The following is a 19,536-nucleotide window of genomic DNA, read 5'->3' on the forward strand; positions in this document are numbered from 1 at the left end:
ATGTCCCTTTATTGCGATGTTGTGGCCTTGGATCCTAGAATCTCCTTCTAATGGAAAATTCTTCTCTGTGTCCATTCTGCCCAAGCCTAAAAAGACATATGAATTAGGAAGAAGAGTAGTATATGGCCCTTCATGCTTGCTCCATCATTTAACAGATCATGGCTGAACTGAATGTAGCCAGTACTCCACATTCATGTCTATTTGGGCTAACCTTTCACCCCTTGCAAGAACCTTTTTATTTCTACCTTAAATCCAAAGAATCACAACTCCTTGTTTTATTCTCTCTCACAAGAATTGTAATACCTCAATTCTGTCCTGAATAAGCAGCATCTTTAAACATTTCAGAAAACATCCTTTCCAGTCCTTTCCAAATCATCAGGATCTTGCATGTTTCAGTCCATCTCACTCATCTAAACAGTATTGGATGCAAGCCGGGGCTGTAAACCCTTCCTAGTATGGCAAACTGCTCTTTCAGGTATCTATCTGGTACACCACCTCTGAACTTTTAAAAATACATTAAAGTTCTTCATTAAATGAGATCTCATCTTGTTTTTAAATGATCATTATCCCTTACAGTGACTGCATCCAGAGATAAGTGACTTCTTCAGGTGTGTGTTCCATCAAAGGCCATGTTCTGCTCTGCTAAGTGGGCAGTTTTATTAAAACAGTGGCTTCTCTTCACCTACACTTTGGATTTACATAAATCTAGAAGACCTCAGTCTTTTATCTTGTCAAGCAGGGACACAACCTGTATAAATAGAAGTAAGGTTGGGAAGTATTGGATGGTTTTTATTATTCTGGGAAGAGTTGTAATCCCAGAAGTAGAGACATGGAATGCAAAATACTGCTGGTGGTGGTGCTGTCATTAACATTATTTCAAGAATTGCAAACCCAATTTGTAAGTATCATCTAATTCATCAGTGGTCAAACTGTGATTAATTAATTACCTTGCTTTTACAATTAAATTCTCAGTCCTACATAACTATATTCAATGGATTTTGAAATCTCCACAATTTTGCTTTTTTAAGGCATTCCCAATGTGCCTCCAAGTTAGCATTGTATTAATGGTATGTACACTTTTTCATCCTCAGTTCAATGTGGTATATCTGATGTTTACCTGTGACCAGAGGTGTATCTCAAGATATTACCAGAAATGTCAATAGAAATTGAACGTTAAAGGTAGAGCAAGTGACCTGCATATGTAACAAAAAGGAGGAAACTCTTCATCAATTTTGAAAGTAGATGATTTAAATGATCCCTATCACTTCACTGATGTTAGACTCGCTTTAGACCACAAGACATAGGAGTAGAATTAGGCCATTCAGCCCACTGAGTCTGCTCCATCATTCCAGCATGGCTGATTTCGGATCCCACTCAACCCCATACACCTGCCTTCTCGCCATATCCTTTGATGCCCTAACTGATAAGGAAACAATCAACTTCTGCCTTAAATATACTCAGAGACTGGGTGACTTGGCCTCCTCTGCAGTCTGTGGCAGAATGTTCCACAGATTCACTACTATGTGGCTAACAAAAATCCTGCTTACCTCTGTACTAATTTTGAGGTTGTGCCCTCTAGTTCTGGATATCCCCACCATAGGAAACATCCCTCTCCACATCCACCCTATCTAGTCCTTTCAACTTTGCTTTAATTGCCATATTTCCAGCAGCATTGTTGAATGTTCCATCTCTTGTTGCAGCTCTTCCACATGTTGTGACCTCTGTCAGCATGATGAATCAATGTCTCACAGTGGTGCTTCTCTGTTGCAGTATGGAACTCAACCTCTGTAGACAATAATGGGTGGGGGTTGGGGCAGCGGATATTAGTGACCATTCCACCCAGTCTCTGTTCTCACTTCCATGGTGGTCTGTTCTGCAGCTGCATTGTGGCTCCTATGTAGTATGTTTCCTATTAAAGGCACTGATGTTGATCTTCTGCTTCCTGTCATAGCAATCCTATCCCAAGCTCAGTGGACAGTTGTTGTTGTTGAGAAAGCACACAAATAAATATTTAGTGCATGAATCAAAGTGAAAACTATTCAAATTATTTTTTTTTATAAACGAATATTTTGCCAGTTCCCAAATGATTTTGTTCTTTGTGGAAAGTATGACTGGGCACTAGCAGTGCTTGAAGAATCTATATAGCATACCAAAGAAGAACGTGATTTCCAAATTATGGTCAAAAGTTCACTTACATACAGATATAACAAAATATCTGCTTGACTTTCTAGGATTATGAATAAGTGAAGTGAGCAGTCACTATTTAACAGAATATGATCATGGTTTATACTGCAGTTACAGTAAGGAGGAGATATCAAAATGTAATGGAGCAAGCATATTGTTTGGCATTCCTTCGATTGTGACATTTTCATTGGATCTGTTATGTTGAGCAGTAACTTGGATCTATGAGTCTCAGTGGGACTGTATTTTGAATATGGAGACAATGATAAATGCCTGCTTTCTTCTCAGCGTGCTTAATTGTTTGTGTGAGAAACTGAAATTCTTCCAGCATAGTTCATGTTTCCTTGGTACAAAAATGATCTGAAAACAGGATCAAAATGGATAGCAATACCAAGAGAGCACGGAGTTGTGTTACTAATTGCTGTGGCCAGAGAGTCAGCAATCGCTCAAAAAATCCCTTTGGGGCGATTAGATGTTGCTGATTTTTATTTTTGTAGGCTTTGTACTGATGGTTTAAGACAGTGCCCAGTCAACGATTTATTTTCTTGCTTTAACAAGGTCTGAAGAACCTCCATTAGGATTTTTTTTGCTTCTCAGCTGTGTTTTATTATTTTTGCATATCCTTATAATCAGGTGAGCAATTTGTTGTGTCATCATTCTGGCATTAGAGAAGTGCGGGTTGGGACCTGATTTTGTGAGGGGCTAGTGGTTTTGATAAGTGGATCTAGGGATTTCAGGAGTGTCCAACAAACTAGCAGTCCAGTTTGAGTCAGAAGAGTCTACAGGCTCAACTGAAGTTCCCAGGAGTCAAAGAAGTACAAGCAATTAATGGATTTTCTTTCCTTACAAGAATCTTTGGGCTTTTCTGCCGCCTTATTCCAGTACTGTTTATGTGCCCTTCATTTTGGTGTAGTCGCCCTGGAAAATTGGATACATTCATACTGCAGTTTGTATTGTGCACCTCTAAATTTGTCATCTTCAGGGGACTTGGTAGAGATCCCTAAATGAAAAATAATGCCCAATATATCAGCTGTTTATTTTACAACCGACTTGTTGCCTCACACTTCTGTTTTTTTTTATTTCGCTTTCAACAGAATGTCATGTCTGATGATAGGTAATTTGATTGTATTCGATAGTCCTGTGCATATATTAGTCATTCTATAGATGTCAGTAATTGTGACCCATGTTTGATCACAATAAATTCAATCCTGGCTTTGCTCAATATCCTCAGGGGTTCGCTGTGTGGCTGGAATAACTAGATCAAGTTTCTGAATAGGAATGTGGGACACTTCTCTCCTCCCTAGTTTTAAATTCAGGAATAATAAATTAAATTTGCTAATTAAGTAGGAACAATGACTTACATTTATATAACAACAATAACCTTAATTTATACAGAAATTTTAATTAAATAAACATGTCCCAAGGCCATTCATGGGAATTGGCACCAAACCACTTTGGGAGTTTTTAGAATGCAAGATTTTATGAAGTGTTTTAAATGAGGAAATTAAGGTAGGGAAGGGAGGGGCCTAGGTTTGGGGGCTTAGCAGCTGAAGAAATGGGAATCGTTGGTAGAGTAATCAAGCATGATGTTGCTCAAAAGCTAGAATATGTTGGACAGTTGTTTGAAGGTGTCTACAAAGGTAAACAGTGTTGAAATTATGAAAGGATTTTGAAAACAAGGGAGAGAATTTTAAAATCAAGGCATTGCTAAACTGTTGGCCAGCACAATTCAGTATGTACAGGGATGTGAGTGTACATGGCTTAATGCAAGTGAGGATGCACCAGTTTATTTATGCAAAGTTACAATTTTAACATGATCTGCTATGAAAAACAGAAAACTTACAGCACAATACAGGCCATTTGGCCCACAATGCTGTGCCGAATATGTACTTACTTTAGAAATTACCTATGTTTACCTATAGCTCTCTATTTTTCTTAGCTCTATGTACCTATCCAGGAGACTCTTAAAAGACCCTATCATATCTGCCTTCACCACTGTCGCCGGCAGCCCATTCCTCACACTCACCGCTCTCTGTGTCTCTGTGTAAAAAAACTTACCCCTGACATCTCCTCTGTATCTACCTCCAAGCACCTTAAAACTGTGCCCTCTCGTGCTAGCCATTTCAGCCTTGGGAAAAAAGTCTCTGACTATCTACATGATCAATGCCTCTCATCACCTTATACACCTCTATCAGGCCACCTCTTGTCCTGTGTCGCTCCAAGGAGAAAAGGCCGAGTTCACTCAACCTATTCGCACAAGGCATGCAACAGTCTTGTAAATCTCCTTTGCACCATTTCTATTGTTTCCATATTGGATACTAAGTTACATTATGCTGTTGGTTATTATGTTTCTGAAGAATCATAAGAGGAAAGGGAAAGGTAGATGTTTAGGGATTGAATTCAAAATTTAATCCCTAGTCTTCTCTCTCTGTCAAATTAGTGACTTGGCAGTTGAAGACTGAGTAGTGAATGAAATACTTAGAATAAGAGAAATCCAACAGGAAGAGCTTGGATTTTAGAAGCTTATAGAGCAGGAGAAGTGATGAGAACAGGGAAGAGGATAGTGATGTTTAAAACCATTGGAATATGGGGATCTATGCAAAAAGGCCATTGACCTGAAACCTTAACTGAAGTTCCCTTTCTATGGATGCTGTGGACCTTCTGAATATCTCCAGCACTTTCTGTTGCTATTGGGATCTTTGTTCAGCTTGCTCCTTATGTGAACTTGGAGTGTCTGAGAGACTGACTTAGATATCAGAATGATCTAAGACAGAAAATCTGAGACGAATCAGAGGCCACACATCCTTGTATTGAATGGATTTTCCTATTTTACTTTGTGTTGGAAAATAGTGCTAAGGAAGAAAGCAAAATTTATGAAGTGTGAAATTGTCTGATGATTGAATGACTGAGGAGATTAGCAGAAATATGTCCTCCCTCCTTTCATTTGCCACTAATTTGTTACTGATTCTCCATCCCCCATTTTGTGCTTTTCTTTCTCAGCTGATATCTCTTCTGACTCTTTAAAACCCATTTCACACTCGAGAGAACAAGTGGGTGATTTGTGCCAGTCCTGTCATCTCGAGATTTTCTGTGGGAGGAGTGAAGATGATGTGCAGGCAGTCACTTTGTTTGGTTTTGTTGTGGTTGACTGTACCAGTTCTATCCTCCATTTTTTCTGAAATCAGCTATCTGCTGGGACTTGCATTCCACTGCCATCTGAGTTTATTTAGCAGAAAGACCCTATATATTTATGTGTCTAAACAGAGGGCAAAAACTTTGAATAATCTTTGCTGAGTGTGGTTTGATCTATCAGGTTGACCCATGCAAACAGCTTGAACGTACAAAACTTAGAAGCAGTATAAAAGCTTGATGGATGTGTTAGTGGCCTCCTCCACTTCTAAAGCACGGACTTTCATGTTGGCATACTGTTGTAGTGCAAATTGTCATTCTCCTCTGGCATAACCTTGTACACTTCATTTGTGTCCAAGTCTAGATTATGAATTCCCAACAGGCAACTGGACAGTGCAGGACATCATCCACTCTAGCTTTGCCTATGGGAATGTCATTTCTGTGAAATTCCCACCTTTGATGTGTGCATGTGCTTGAGGAGCTTATGATTAGAAAATGGAAATGCTGTAACTACAACATAGTTTTGAGATTTATAAATGCTACCTCTGGTTCATTTAATTGGGCTGATAATGGCAAACTTAATAGTATCCTTTAAAAATGTTACATTTCCAAGCACCCTTTCCAAGCAGACCAAGTTGTGGTCTGCTAAGATGATCTGGTGGCAGCAGATTGCCCTCTGGTGGCCTTTAGAAAGCTACTACAAGTCTCTTTACTGGAGACTGTCATTAAACTTACAGCAAAGGTTCTCGGCTCTCCCATACAGCTTCACTGGATGATCCTTCAGTAATTTCATTTCAGACTACATTATGTTCTCTTTAATCAACATGCAACCTCCTCTCCAATCTTTCCTCCACCTCTGTCCCATATATAGTACCTGTACCTTGAAATTTTAATTCTATTCAGTTGCCTCTTTCAGGCAATTTAAATTGTTCATATGCCTAACACCAGATTCCCAAAACAACCATTCTATTCTGAGCTCCTTCTTAAAGCAAAGTCACTGGAAAGGCAGAGGGAAAGTTTCAAGGATGTACGTAAAGCTTTCTTGAAATATATGAAATCCACACTGGTTCCTGGGAGCCTCTGCCTATCACAGCTCAATGAAGAAGAAACATTCAGAACTATAATGAGGGACTCAACTCTCCCCAGCTGAAGTAGAAACTGGCCTTGAAATAAAGGGTGGAAGGAACAGATCACCACTCAAACTACCACTCTGATTCCCACATTAGTTTCATCAGTCACTTCGGATTCCATCCTGAGGGATAAAGATGTAAGGGTTGGTACTGCACCTAAACATTAAGTTCCTCATTATGATCTTGGTCACAGAACTTAAGACCCACTACAAAACACTGAATTTATAATAAACACAAAGTACACTGCAGATGCTGTGGTCAAATCAAGATGTACAAACAAGCTGCATGAACTCAGCAGGTCGGGCAGCATCCATTGAAATGTTGACTGCTCCTTTCAACGGATGCTGCCCGACCTGCTGAGTTCGTCCAGCTTGTTTGTACGTCTTGAATTTATAATGTCATTCCACTCCACTGATTAATGGCTGAGCTAGTAATGTCAACCTTCCGGTGTGATATTAAAAGGAGATCCTGTATTGTGGGCGAGGCAATGTGAGTTGCCTTGCAGCAGGGTTTAGAGTTCACTTTATCTTTGCAGCCAGTGGGATCTCAATATCTATGAATATGCTTCTGTGTTTATCTACCAGCAATGAATGTACAGCAGATAGAACTTCACTGGATGTTGGCTGATAAATGATACCTAGAGGTATATAGTAAGTGAGGAATTGTTTGAAAGCTCATTTGGTTAAAGGATTTGTGTAGAACATAAGTAACTTTGAAGCCCATTTTTTAACATCTTCCATTGTTGGTTTTCCTGCTATCCCTTACATCTCAGCTGTTGTCAACATTATATTCCACATTAGCCAGCATTAAAGCCATCTGTTACCAAATGGAGTCATATCATGAGCTTTCTTCCCATCCCACATCTTGGGATCTCTTCCTTGGTATGCCTCTAATAGATGAAGCCAAAACTGACCAAGATAATTGAATCAGAGCCCTGATGCAGGATTTCAACCTTAAACGTCGATAATTCCTTTCTCCTTAAGAATGCTGCTCAAATTGCTGAGCCTCCAGCAGATTGTTTGTTGCCAATTAAAATAATTAATATTATTCATTTTTAATCAGCTGTTTGAATCCCTTTGTATTACAAAGAAGGTTCTCATAGAAACCTACTGAATATTGAAAGCCCTAGATAAGATAAAGAGGAGAGGATGAGGATGTTCCCATTAGTGGGAGAGTCCAGGACCAGAGAGCACAGATGGAATGGCAGAACAGACTTGATGGACTGAATGGACTAATTCTGCTCTTATGTTTTATGGAATCACTACAGTTAGTAGGTAGCTTCTATAGGCTCATTGATTAGGCATTATTTGGTAACGTTCAGTTGTAAACAGAGACAAGGGAATCAGAATCAAGTTTAGCATCATTGACATATGTCGTGACATTTGTTGTTTTGCCACAGTAGTAGGTGCAATACATTATTAAAAAATTATAAGTTACATTAACAGTATATTCAGTGGTCACTTCATGTGATATCCCCTCACCCCAAAGCTAATAAAGTGGCCATTGAGTGTATGTTTGTGGTCTTCTGCTGCTGTAGGCTCTCTGCTTCAAGGTTCGATGTGTTGTGCATTTAGAGCTGCTCTTCTGCGCACCACCTTTATAACACATAGTTATCTGAGTTACTGTCACCTTCCTCCTCTGGCCATTCTCATTGAGAAGGCTTTTTCATCCACAGAACTGCTGCCTACTAGATGATTTTTCTACGTAAACTCCAGAGACTATTGTGGATGAAAATCCCAGGAGATCAGCAGTTTCTGAGAAACTTAAGCTACTATATAAGAGAGCACGTCCTGAGATATCGAGTCCTTAATGACGAATGCAATTTTTAAAGACATTGCCTTTAGAAGATGTTGTCGATGCTAGGGAGCTAGTGCTCGTGATGGAGCTGGCTGAGTTTGAAACCCTCTGCAGCTTGTTCTGATTGGTGCACTGGCATCTCCATACCAGATGGTGATGAAATCAGTCAGAATGTTCTCATAGTACATCTGCAGAAATTTGCTAGAATCTTTGATGATGCACCAAATCTTCTCAAACTCCTAATAAAGTATGGAGTGACATGCAGACATGCCTTTTTTGTAATTGCAACAATGTGTTGGGCCCAGGATAGATCTTCAAAGATATTTAACACCAGGTACTTGAAACTGCTCACTTTTTCCACTGCTGATCCTGTAATGAAGACCGGTATGCATTCCCTTGACCTCACTTTCCTGAAGTCCACAATCAATTCTTTGGTCTTACTGATGCTAAATGCAATGTTGTTGTGATACCACTCAACCAGCTGATTTATCTCACTCCTGTACATCTCCTCGTCACCATTTAAATTTTCCAACAACAGTTGTGTCATTGGTAAATTTATAGAAGGTGTTTGACCTGTGCTTAGCCTCACAGGCATGGGTGACTAGGCACAGCTATATTGATTATGGAATCTGAAGCAACAAACAATTTACTTTGAGAACTCAGCTGGACAAGTAGCTGAGTTTCCTGTGGTAGGAAAGAAATTACTTGATGCAGTATGTTTTGAGTGGAAATATTAACAGTTCTTTTGCTCCCAAAATATCATTACTAATGCCTTCAAATTCTCTTCAGCTAAAACCTTCTGAAAGCTGGGGTGCAGTCCAGGCGACTTAGCTGCTTTTAGACCTTTCAGCTTCCCAAGTAAGAATAGCTACATTCACTTCTGCTCCCCGACACTCTCGGATTTCTGGCATGCTGCAAATATCATCTACAGTAAAGACTGACTCAAATACTTTTTGAGTTTGTCCACCATATCTTTGTCTGCATAACTACCAGTCCAGTGTCATTTTCTAGTAATCTGATATCCACTCTCATCTTTCTTTTACTCTTTATATATCTGAAAAAAATTGGTATTCTACTTAATTGGCAATTTTACCTTTATATTTCATCTTTTCTCTTTATGTATTTTTGTAGTTGCTTTCCGATGGATTTAAAAAGCTTCCCAATACTCTAACTTTTCACTAATTATTGTTATATGCCATTTTTTGCTTTGATAGTGTCTTTGTCCTCCCTTATCAGAATGGTTCTTTCATCCTCCCTTTAGAGTACTTCTTCATCTTTGGGAAGTATCTGTCCTACGCCTTCTGAATTGCTCCCAGAAACCTCAGCCATTGCTATTCTGCCACCATCCATGCTAGAGTCCACTTTCAATCAACTTTGGCCAGCTCCTCTGTCATGCCTCTATAATTCCCTTTACTCCATGGTAATACTGATATATCTGACTTTAGTTTCTCCCTCTCAAACTGCAGGTTGAATTCTATCATACATTGTATTATCTGATTATTATAAGTGCTTATTAGCCTCTTCTACTGCCAAGTTGAGGCTATACATAGATTAGAAGAACAGCACATCATATTCCAACTTGGTATTCTCCAAATCGACAGCATAAATATTTAAATATATAACAATTACAGCACGGAAAAAGGCCATCTCGGCCCTTCTAGTCCGTGTCGACGCTTACACTCACCTAGTCCCACTGGCCCGCACTCAACCCATAACCCTCCATTCCTTTCCTATCCATATATCTATCCAATTTTACTTTAAATGACAATACCGAACAATACCAAACCTGCCTCTACCACTTCTACTGGAAGCTCATTCCACACGGCTACCACTCTGACTAAAGAAATTCCCTCTCATGTTACCCTTAAACTTTTGCCCCCTAACTCTCAAATCATGTCCTCTTGTTTGAATCTCCCCTACTCTCAATGGAAAAAGCCTATCCATGTCAACTCGATCTATCCCCCTCATTATTTTAAATACCTCTATCAAGTCCCCACTCAACCTTCTACACTCCAAAGAATAAAGACCTAACTTGTTCAATTTTTCTCTGTAACTTAGGTGCTGAAACCCAGGTAACATTCTAGTAAATCTCCTCTGTACTCTCTCTATTTTGTTGATATCTTTCCTATAATTCGGTGACCAGAACTGTACACAATACTCCAAATTCGGTCTTACCAATGCCTTGTACAATTTTAACATTACATCCCAAATCCTATACTCAATGCTCTGATTTATAAAGGCCAACATACCAAAAGCTTTCTTCACCACCCTATCCACATGAGATTCCACCTTCAGGGAACTATGCACCATTATTCCTAGATCACTCTGTTCTACTGCATTCTTCAATGCCCTACCATTTACCATCTATGTCCTATTTGGATTATTCCTACCAAAATGTAGAACCTCACACTTATCAGCATTAAACTCCATCTGCCATCGTTCAGCCCACTCTTCTAACTGGCCTAAATCTCTCTGCAAGCTTTGAAAACCTACTTCATTATCCACAACGCCTCCTACCTTAGTATCATCTGCATACTTACTAATCTAAATTACCACCCCATCATCCAGATCATTAATGTATATGACAAACAACATTGGACCCAATACAGATCCCTGAGGCACACCACTAGTCACCGGCCTCCAACCTGACAAACAGTTATCCACCACTACTCTCTAGCATCTCCCATCTAGCCACTGTTGAATCCATTTTACTACTTCAATACTAAAACCTAACGATTGAACCTTCCTAACTAACCTTCCGTGCGGAACCTTGTCAAAAGCCTTACTGAAGTCCATATAGACAACATCCACTGCTTTACCCTCGTCAACTTTCCTCATAGCCTGTTCAAAAAATTCAATAAGATTTGTCAAACATGACCTTCCACGCACAAATCCATGCTGACTATTCCTAATCAGACCCTGTCTATCCAGATAATTATATATACCATCTCTAAGAATACTTTCCATTAATTTACCCACCACTGACGTCAAACTGACAGGCCTATAATTGCTAGGTTTAGATATTGATTTCTCTAACTTCTGGTAACCACTCCTCTTTGTCTGCCTTTGTCTTGCTTTATGCTACAAGCTCCATTATCCCATCTCTTTCCCTTCCCCACCCTCTCACCCACACATTCCTCCCTCTGGTTCCTGCCTTTTCCCTTTATTCCAATATCTTCTCCTATCAGATTTCAACTTCCTTAGCCCTTTGTCACATCCACCAATCACTTCCCAACTTCTTACATCATTCTCACTCTCTTTACTTCCTCACCTGCCAGTTATCCTATTCTAACCTGGACCCACCTATCGCCCACCAGCTTTTTGCTCCATCCCTTTACCCCACTCACCATCCCCCATCATTGTTTCCAGTTTTAATGAAGAGTCTCAACCTGAAACATTGACTGTTCATTTCCCTCCACAGATACTGCCATATCTGCTGAGTTCCTCCAGCATTTTGCGTGTTGCTCCAGATTTCTAGCATCTGCATTCTCTCCTGTCTGTTTATTAAATTTTCCTTCAACATTCAGGACAATTGAAGTGATTTCTTTTCTCTCTCTCTCTGTTACAAGGGAACCTTCTCACAGGCTGTTGGCAAACTTTATAAAGAATAGGAAGGAAGCTCCCAAAGGTCAACTGGACAGCCCCTTGAACAATATTGCACTTCTTCCCAGCCACACAGTTTGTGAGATGGGGGAACTAACACAAACAGGTGAGGCAGCAAGCAAATTGCAGTATTTATTCATTAATATCTTAATGGTCCAAGGTAGAAATTTCAATATGGTGCTTGGGCATGCCTTTCCAATGGTAATGCTTACCAGAAGAACAATCAGAGAGTGATATATTTGTCAGTGGAGAGAGTTTGGTGCCACAGTTGGAGAACTGCCACCATTCTAAGCTACCTAAAATGTACTTAACATATTTTAGAACCACGGACAGAACAACACAGAATCACGCCATATGAACCATGATGTCTGTGCTGACCATGATGCCAACTTAAAATGATGCCAGCAAGACGCACAAAATGCTGGAGGAACAGTCAACGTTTCAGGCCTTTTTTCCATGAATGCTTCCTGGCCTGCTGAGCTCCTCCAGCATTTTGTGTGCATTGCTTGAATTTCCAGCATCTGCAGTTTTTCCTCTTGTTTGTGATTAAGCTGATGCCAAGTGTCTGCACATGATCCATATCCCTCCTATTCCCTGCTTGTTCACGTCCCTGTAAAAGTGTCTCTTACATGTTACTATCATAAGACCATGGAACCATATGACATAGGAGCAAATTTAGGCCATTTGAGCCTGCTCTACCATTCCATCATGGTTGATTTATTATCCCTCTCAACCCCCATTCTCATGCCTTCTCCCCTTAACATTTGATGCTCTTACTAATCAAGAACCTGTGAACCTCCCCTTTATGTCCGAGCATCTATTGCTCTCTGTTTTAAAAAGAAAACTTGCCTTCACCATCTCCTTTAAATATTCAGCATTTCACCTTAAAGGTATGCCTCTAATATTTGACATATCCCACCCCGAGGGGAAAAATAAATCTTCTGAAAATGTACTCTATCTATGCCTCACATAACTTTATATACTTCTATCAGGTCGCCTCTTGGCTTCCAACATTCCAGAGAAAACAATCCAAGTTTGTCCAAGTTCTCTTTGTAGCTGATATCCTCTGATCCAAGCAATATCAATTATTCAATGAATTTAATTCCATACCATCTTTTAAAGTGCCAACACGCTGTGATGGTACAACATTTTACAGAAAATTGGATAAGATATATAACAGGCTGGAGAATTTTTTAGTTATTCAGTGTTTTGCTGAGTGATTGCCAAGCAAAGTATGCATATATACATTCCCCTGTTCAAATATGACAGTATTATATTTTGCATTGAATAACATTTTTGGTAGCATAAACTGTGTATCTGATATGAACAAAGGTAAAGATGATAAAGTCTTGCCACTGAATCCGATGGTACAAATGTTTCTCTTCAATCCTGTATTGTTTGCTTACAGGTGTTGTCCAGCATCTACTGAATGGAGACCACCTTCATGACACATATATTAAGAAACACAAGCTGCTTCCTGACAACTGGACAACGAAGCAACTCTATGTGGAATCTACGGGAAAGAGCCGGACACTGGAAAGCGGGCTGGCTCTACTGTACAGTCTACTGCCGAAATTTGACTGGGGAAAAATACGCATCCGGCACCAGTGGAGCACCATTTTCTGCTCCAACAGTTGTGACTGCCCCATGCGCAACCACTATCTGGAGGAAGAGCAACGACGTCAGTACAACTTGCGAGTTAAGAACAGCCTGCTGGAACGGACATACATCGATATGGCCAAGATTGTGGGGGTTCCTACAAGGCAGCTAAGAGCAGCTAATCCCATTGATTCTCTGCTGTGCCATTTTTGCCACAACGTCTCATTTCCATGCACAGAACATGGCTGCATTAACTTGGACCACTTCAGAGCCATCAAGGCGCATCAGCTGGAGGATGAGCGAGACAGACAGAGAAGGAGACTGTATTATAAATACGCACTGCTTGCAACCTATCCGATTTTAAACCAGACTGTCACTCGCATGCAACGGATTGCCCAAGGAAGAAAGGATGAGATAGTTGCTCTCTATTCTGCCCATGATGTCACAGTGGCACCCCTGCTCAGTGCTCTGGGCATTACCAATGCCAATTTCCCTCGATTTGCTGCCCGATTAATCTTTGAAATCTGGCAAAACGGAAAGGACAAAAAGAAGAATTTTGTACGCATTCTTTATAATGGTGATGATGTCACATCCCTAACCTCATTCTGTTCTAGACACAAAGCACATTCCAAACAACAGCTCTGTCCCTTTGAAAATTTTCTAAATTTTGTAAGGAAGGATGTGTTTAAAGTTTTTAACAGCACAAATTATTATGATGCATGCCATAGAAGGGTGTTCTGAATATTTCAGCTGGTGATGATTCCATGTAATGCTATGTGTTGTGTGTTTTAATTATTACAGGTTTGAACTTGTGATACCTTTTTGATTAGAATATTCATTTTCGATAGAGTTATTTTATTTCTAGTGATAACAAAAGATCATGTGGTTTGGTCTGCCACAGTTAGCATAATGCTGCATTTCAGCAACTTACAGTAATTAATAATCTAGGTTTGACCTTGTTTCACAATGTCAGATTATTTATGAGTTAAAATGAACATCATAACCTATCCATTAGCTAGCATAGTACAGTACAGCACAATTCAAGCATTTTGGCCCTTAAAGTTGTGCCAACCTTTTTACCTGCTCTAAAATCGGTTTAACACTTCTGTCCCACATAGTCCTCTATTTTTCTATCATCCATGTGCTCTGTATGAATCACTTAAATGTCCTTAATGTATCTGCCTCTGCTACCTCCCCTGGCAGCATATTCCACGCACACACCATTCTCTGTGTAAAACAAAACACTTGCCTCTATACTTCCCTCCAATGACCATAAAATTATACAGCCTCACATTAGCCATTTTCATCCTGGGACAAAGTCTCTGGATAGCCACTCAATCCATGCCTCTTATCATCATGTACTCCTCTATTAAGTCTATAAGCATAGTAGCACATCTTTATGCAGGTGTCTTGCAGGTGAATTTTAACTAAAAGCAAAAAAGAGCATTTGGTAAACATATAGTTCATATCTCCATTTCCAGTCTGGATCCTTTTTGATTGTGAAGTGGATACAGACAGACATTGCTGGGAAAGCAGAGTCTCATTAATCAAACAGCATACAACACACAAATGATACCACTTAGTATTGTGTATCAGGGATGAAAATCAGACCTCATGCATTGAACCTGGTCTTCAACAGAGGCCTGAAGCCTTCATTGTAAATGGTTAAAGGGTTCAGACCTTCTAGGATTGTTGCTGAGGAGTTTGTAATGTCCACCTAATTCAAACTGTTTTCTTTCTTCTTCTCATCCATAGTCGTTGCTCCAACTCCTAACAATTTCCTCAAAGTACCTTGGATCTTTTCCCAAATTTATCTTTAGCATCCCAATCATCTCCTTGGCTTCTCCAATTTACTCTCACATCACTTAATCTCCAAGTTCCATCATCACTGTTTGCCTTTGTAGCACTCCCATGCATTAATTGCTGCCCAACTGATCAGCAATGTGATAGAAGATATTGTCAACAGTGCTATCAAATGGCACCTACTCAACACTATTCTGCTCAGTCAGTCTGGACACCAGTAAGACCAATCAGCTTCGGATCTCATCACAGCCTTGGTCCAAACACTGACCAAAATACTGTCCTGACATCAAAAGAAATTACTCTCACCTCACCTGAAGTGTGGCACAAATAAACTCTTGTAAATCTTTAAGTGAATGAGTTGCAGTGGGAAAACACTTCAATGGTAACTCATAAAGATGCTTGGTGTTTGGGGATGGGTATCTCCTGAGATTACCGAGGCCTGAAGATGAATCAGAAGTCCAGAAGTAGAAGCCTGTTGGCTGGAACCAAATCTGAGAATCTCTGTTGGGGAGGTCGAAGCCCAGTGTTTGCTGGCCCAAGATTTTGTCCACTCCAGGACTGTCCTGGGATTACAGGACTGTGAATGTGCGTGGTTGGGAGGGAGGAACTGTGCTTATTTTTGCTGCTGTTGTTTGTAGCTTATTGTGTTCTATGTTGTTCCGTCAAGCATTGTGGGCATGTTATATGGGCGCCAGAATGTGTGCCAACACTTGTGGGCTGCCTCCAACATGCCCTTGATTGTGTTGGTTGTTAACACAAATGATACATTTCACTGCATGTGTCGATGTGCATGTGACAAATAAACTTGAGTCTTAACATATACAAAGGAAGGTGGATATAGTTACTTGGGGTCAGGACAAAACCTCTCAGTTCAGTGTCCAAAGCTAGCTTACCATCTTTAAGTGCTTGAAAAAAATCTCCTTCCCTGATGAGGTCAGAAGTAGCACTGTGCAAACAATGTTGAATATTATATGTAAACCCCCAGTCCAAGAATGAGATGATATTCAGTCATGGTTTGATAAGCAAGTTGCATTGCTGACATTGAACTGCCAGGTAATGACTATACTTACCAAGAGTCTTTCCTTGACATTCAATGGCTGAATACATTGGGGGAAATTACTATTGACCAGAAGTTCATCTAGGTCAACCACATAAGTATTGTGCTTTCAAGAGTATGCGTCCTGTTGTGAATCATTAACCTCAAGACAAACCAATGCCATTCCACCATCTACGGGCACGATGGAGCGGATGGACGCTGGTCATTGCAGTTACAGACATCACTTGCCTGCAAGTATGTACCTCCAATAACAGGCACTCCATCCATCAACCATTTGAAATGTTCATCCTCTCCACCAACACCTCACAACAAAATACACTGTAGTCACTTGGCCAGGTAGCAAGCACAGCATCTTCAAAAATTCATAGCCTCCATTGCCAAAAAGGAAGAAGGCAAAAGATATATTGGAAAACCATCGCCTGCAGATTTTTTTAAAAATTCACACAGCATCCTGGCTTTCAAGCATACTGCCATTTATTTATCATTATTGATTATTCTAAATTGTGAAATTCCACATTCAACATTTCAGAAGTACTTTCAGCAAATAACTATAGCTTTACAAGGAGGTGTCTCACTTCCACTAAATCAAGGAAAATTAGGGACTGAAAATAATTATCGGCAACAACAATATTTGAAAAAAGGATAAATTATAAAAGACACTAGGAGCATCACTTTTGCTTCCCACAATCTTCTCTTGAGCTCACTTCTCTCCACTTACCACTTCTCCAACAATCCCCTCCCATAATTAAAATCATGGTTGAGTGTGGAAGGGAGGAGAGAGATTATGTTCCAAACACCCTTGCCTTTCAAGATCTGCTCTCCACACTTACAGTTCTCTCTCCTACTTCCTTGTAGTGTTACTCATTAGTCTTCTCTCCCAATCAGCTTTCAAACTGTCACCCAATACACTCTCTCTGTGATCTCCAGATGTCTTAACATTTCTCATGTTGAAGAATGGCTGGCCCTATAAACTTAAATCAGTGAAACACTGGTAAACCCAACAAATTCTTTTAAAATGTTAGATGGTACAGCTTGTCCTCTTGTGTTTTTTTAGAATATTTTGCTAATTTAGAGTTTCTGAATCATTTTCCTTTCAAGCCATGCGGAGTTTGCTTTCAGTTTGTAATGGCTCTCAAATAAAGATAATTTGGCCATCTTTCCCTTTAACTTAATCTTACTAGGTTATTAAGAAGTCTCTATGCTTTGGAGACATTTTACGCTTCTTAATCCTACTTGTGGAGAGATATTTTTCTTTGGTGTGGATGCAACTGCAGTGATAAGTATTATCTAACCAATTTCAACAGATATATTATTCCATGTGAAAGCTTTTTGAGTTTCATTTACCAAGATCCCCTGCTAAGTTGTGGATACACCTTTGCAAGTAGCCATTGCTCAAAAGTGAGGTTAATATTTGAGGTTGACATAGTGTGATGGACATTCACTGTCTAGGGCCCTAGGGGCCTTTTGACAAGCTCGGCTTTTTCATCACAGCAGCTGACACTTCCAGGGTGAAAGAGTTATTTTCGAGTAAGTTCAATTACAAACCAATATTCCTTGCTCAGTTTCTTGTCATAAAAAAGATTCAGTCTTCAGTTCTTAATGTAATTTGCAAGCAATAGTCAGTCTGAAGTTAAAAGGACAGCTTTGCAAATGAACAACACTGTAGTGCCCAGCCTGCTGGTCCACAGCATTGGGACAGGCTGCTCAAGAGATGCAGTATAAGACAATGGAGTTATGTTAATTGGCCTGCATCAAACCAGACAACATTGGATGTAATTTAGTTCAAGGAAACTTGCAGACCAGGCTGATACCATCACTTAGCACATCAAATAGCTGATCTATCAATAGTTGGGAGTTATGTGTACTCAGCAAAACAGCCCGAACAGTATTAATTTTGGGTGTCTGATATCTCTGTCTGCAGACGCGTTTAGACCATCTGTGTGAATTCACTCAATTAGTGAAAAAAAACGCTATGGATGTTAGAGAGTAGTCAGGATTGTTGGGAATGGTCAAGGAATGACAAGATGAGTGACAGAAAGATGGGGTGGATAGAATTCATTCAATTTATATGATGGATGTCTTGTTTGTCTCTAATTCATTGGTATGTATTTTTTAATTTATAGGAATTGTACCTGTGTTTTGTAAATCCTTGTGTTTTAAAAATCATTTGTAATTCCAACATCTTTTATAAGATAGAACTCTTCTGATTTTTAAATGTTTTTCAAGAATTTTTTTCTAAATTTAAATATGTATGACTAAAAATAAATGAACGGTGTTTAAACTACTTCACTAGCTAGAAGTATCTCCTTCTTGGTAGGGAGTATGGGACCCACCACTGAAATAGTGGATATTGGCAGTTAAACCCACTGTGGAGGTTAAACAGGGAAGTGAACTAGTCTTTGAGAGTAGGTGCTACAGTACAACCTACCTTAGTGAGTGTACCCATAGCTACCTACATCAGATAGGGCTTAAGGTTTTTGTTTGAGTTCAGAACTTCACAGACAGCAAACACAATACTATCGTAGTTGGCACCCAAAATGGTCACTTTATAGCAAACATATTATTTTAGGAAGAGTTATAATTTAGCAGTAGTCCAACTAAGTGACTATCGGCAAGTGCTACAGCACTCCAACTAGTATCATAAGATGGTTGAACCCTGGTTCCACGAAGGCCTATTGAAATATCTTTCAAACCTGAGTATGCTCAATTGTCAAACCCATTATATGACAGATGTACGCTGCAAAATGTGGCACTAGAGCAATCAATTAATGCAATTCAACAAGCAATCAGTCTTCAGACAAGAGACCAAACAAAATCTCTTGTTCTGTGAATTAATGTTTCTTTAAAAGCTGCTATAGCCATCTGCTAAAACAAGACAGAAGACATGCAAGCCCACATACACTATGCCTCATAATTTCATCCTAACAGAACAGAAGTTTCTTGCCTTAGAACATTGTCTTACTATGGTATTCTATACATTTATTACAGGAAGACCCCTGCAAGAAGACAGACCAATTATCATACAGAGTATGCATAGCAAATTAACAACAAATGAACAGAGAGCTACCATAACTAGATATGGGAAATGGCAACCACTTTTACAAGATGACACCTTAAAGTGGGAATATGTACCTGAGAGCCATGACTTGCAATCCTGACCTGCAGTAGAGGATGTAGAATCATCTTCTCCATGACCCAATGTAGCACAACATTCTTTAGAGCACTATTCTCAAATAT

At 39.6% G+C, this 19,536-nt stretch overlaps 1 protein-coding gene across 3 annotated transcripts in view; it reads left to right on the forward strand.

Moving 5' to 3' along the window:
- The window catches only part of pxylp1 (2-phosphoxylose phosphatase 1), a 202,391-nt gene extending 186,228 nt beyond the window's left edge, over positions 1–16,163 (forward strand). For all 3 annotated transcript variants that reach the window (XM_073040931.1, XM_073040932.1, XM_073040930.1), the window contains 2 exons: positions 11,807–11,946; positions 13,249–16,163. In XM_073040931.1, the coding sequence (XP_072897032.1) occupies positions 11,807–11,946; positions 13,249–14,180 (1,072 nt within the window). In that variant the 3' untranslated portion in view covers positions 14,181–16,163. The remainder of the gene's footprint in view (positions 1–11,806; positions 11,947–13,248) is intronic.
- Positions 16,164–19,536: the final 3,373 nt, after the last annotated feature.

This window comes from Hemitrygon akajei, chromosome 3 (assembly GCF_048418815.1).
Source record: "Hemitrygon akajei chromosome 3, sHemAka1.3, whole genome shotgun sequence".
Lineage (NCBI taxonomy): Eukaryota > Metazoa > Chordata > Chondrichthyes > Myliobatiformes > Dasyatidae > Hemitrygon > Hemitrygon akajei.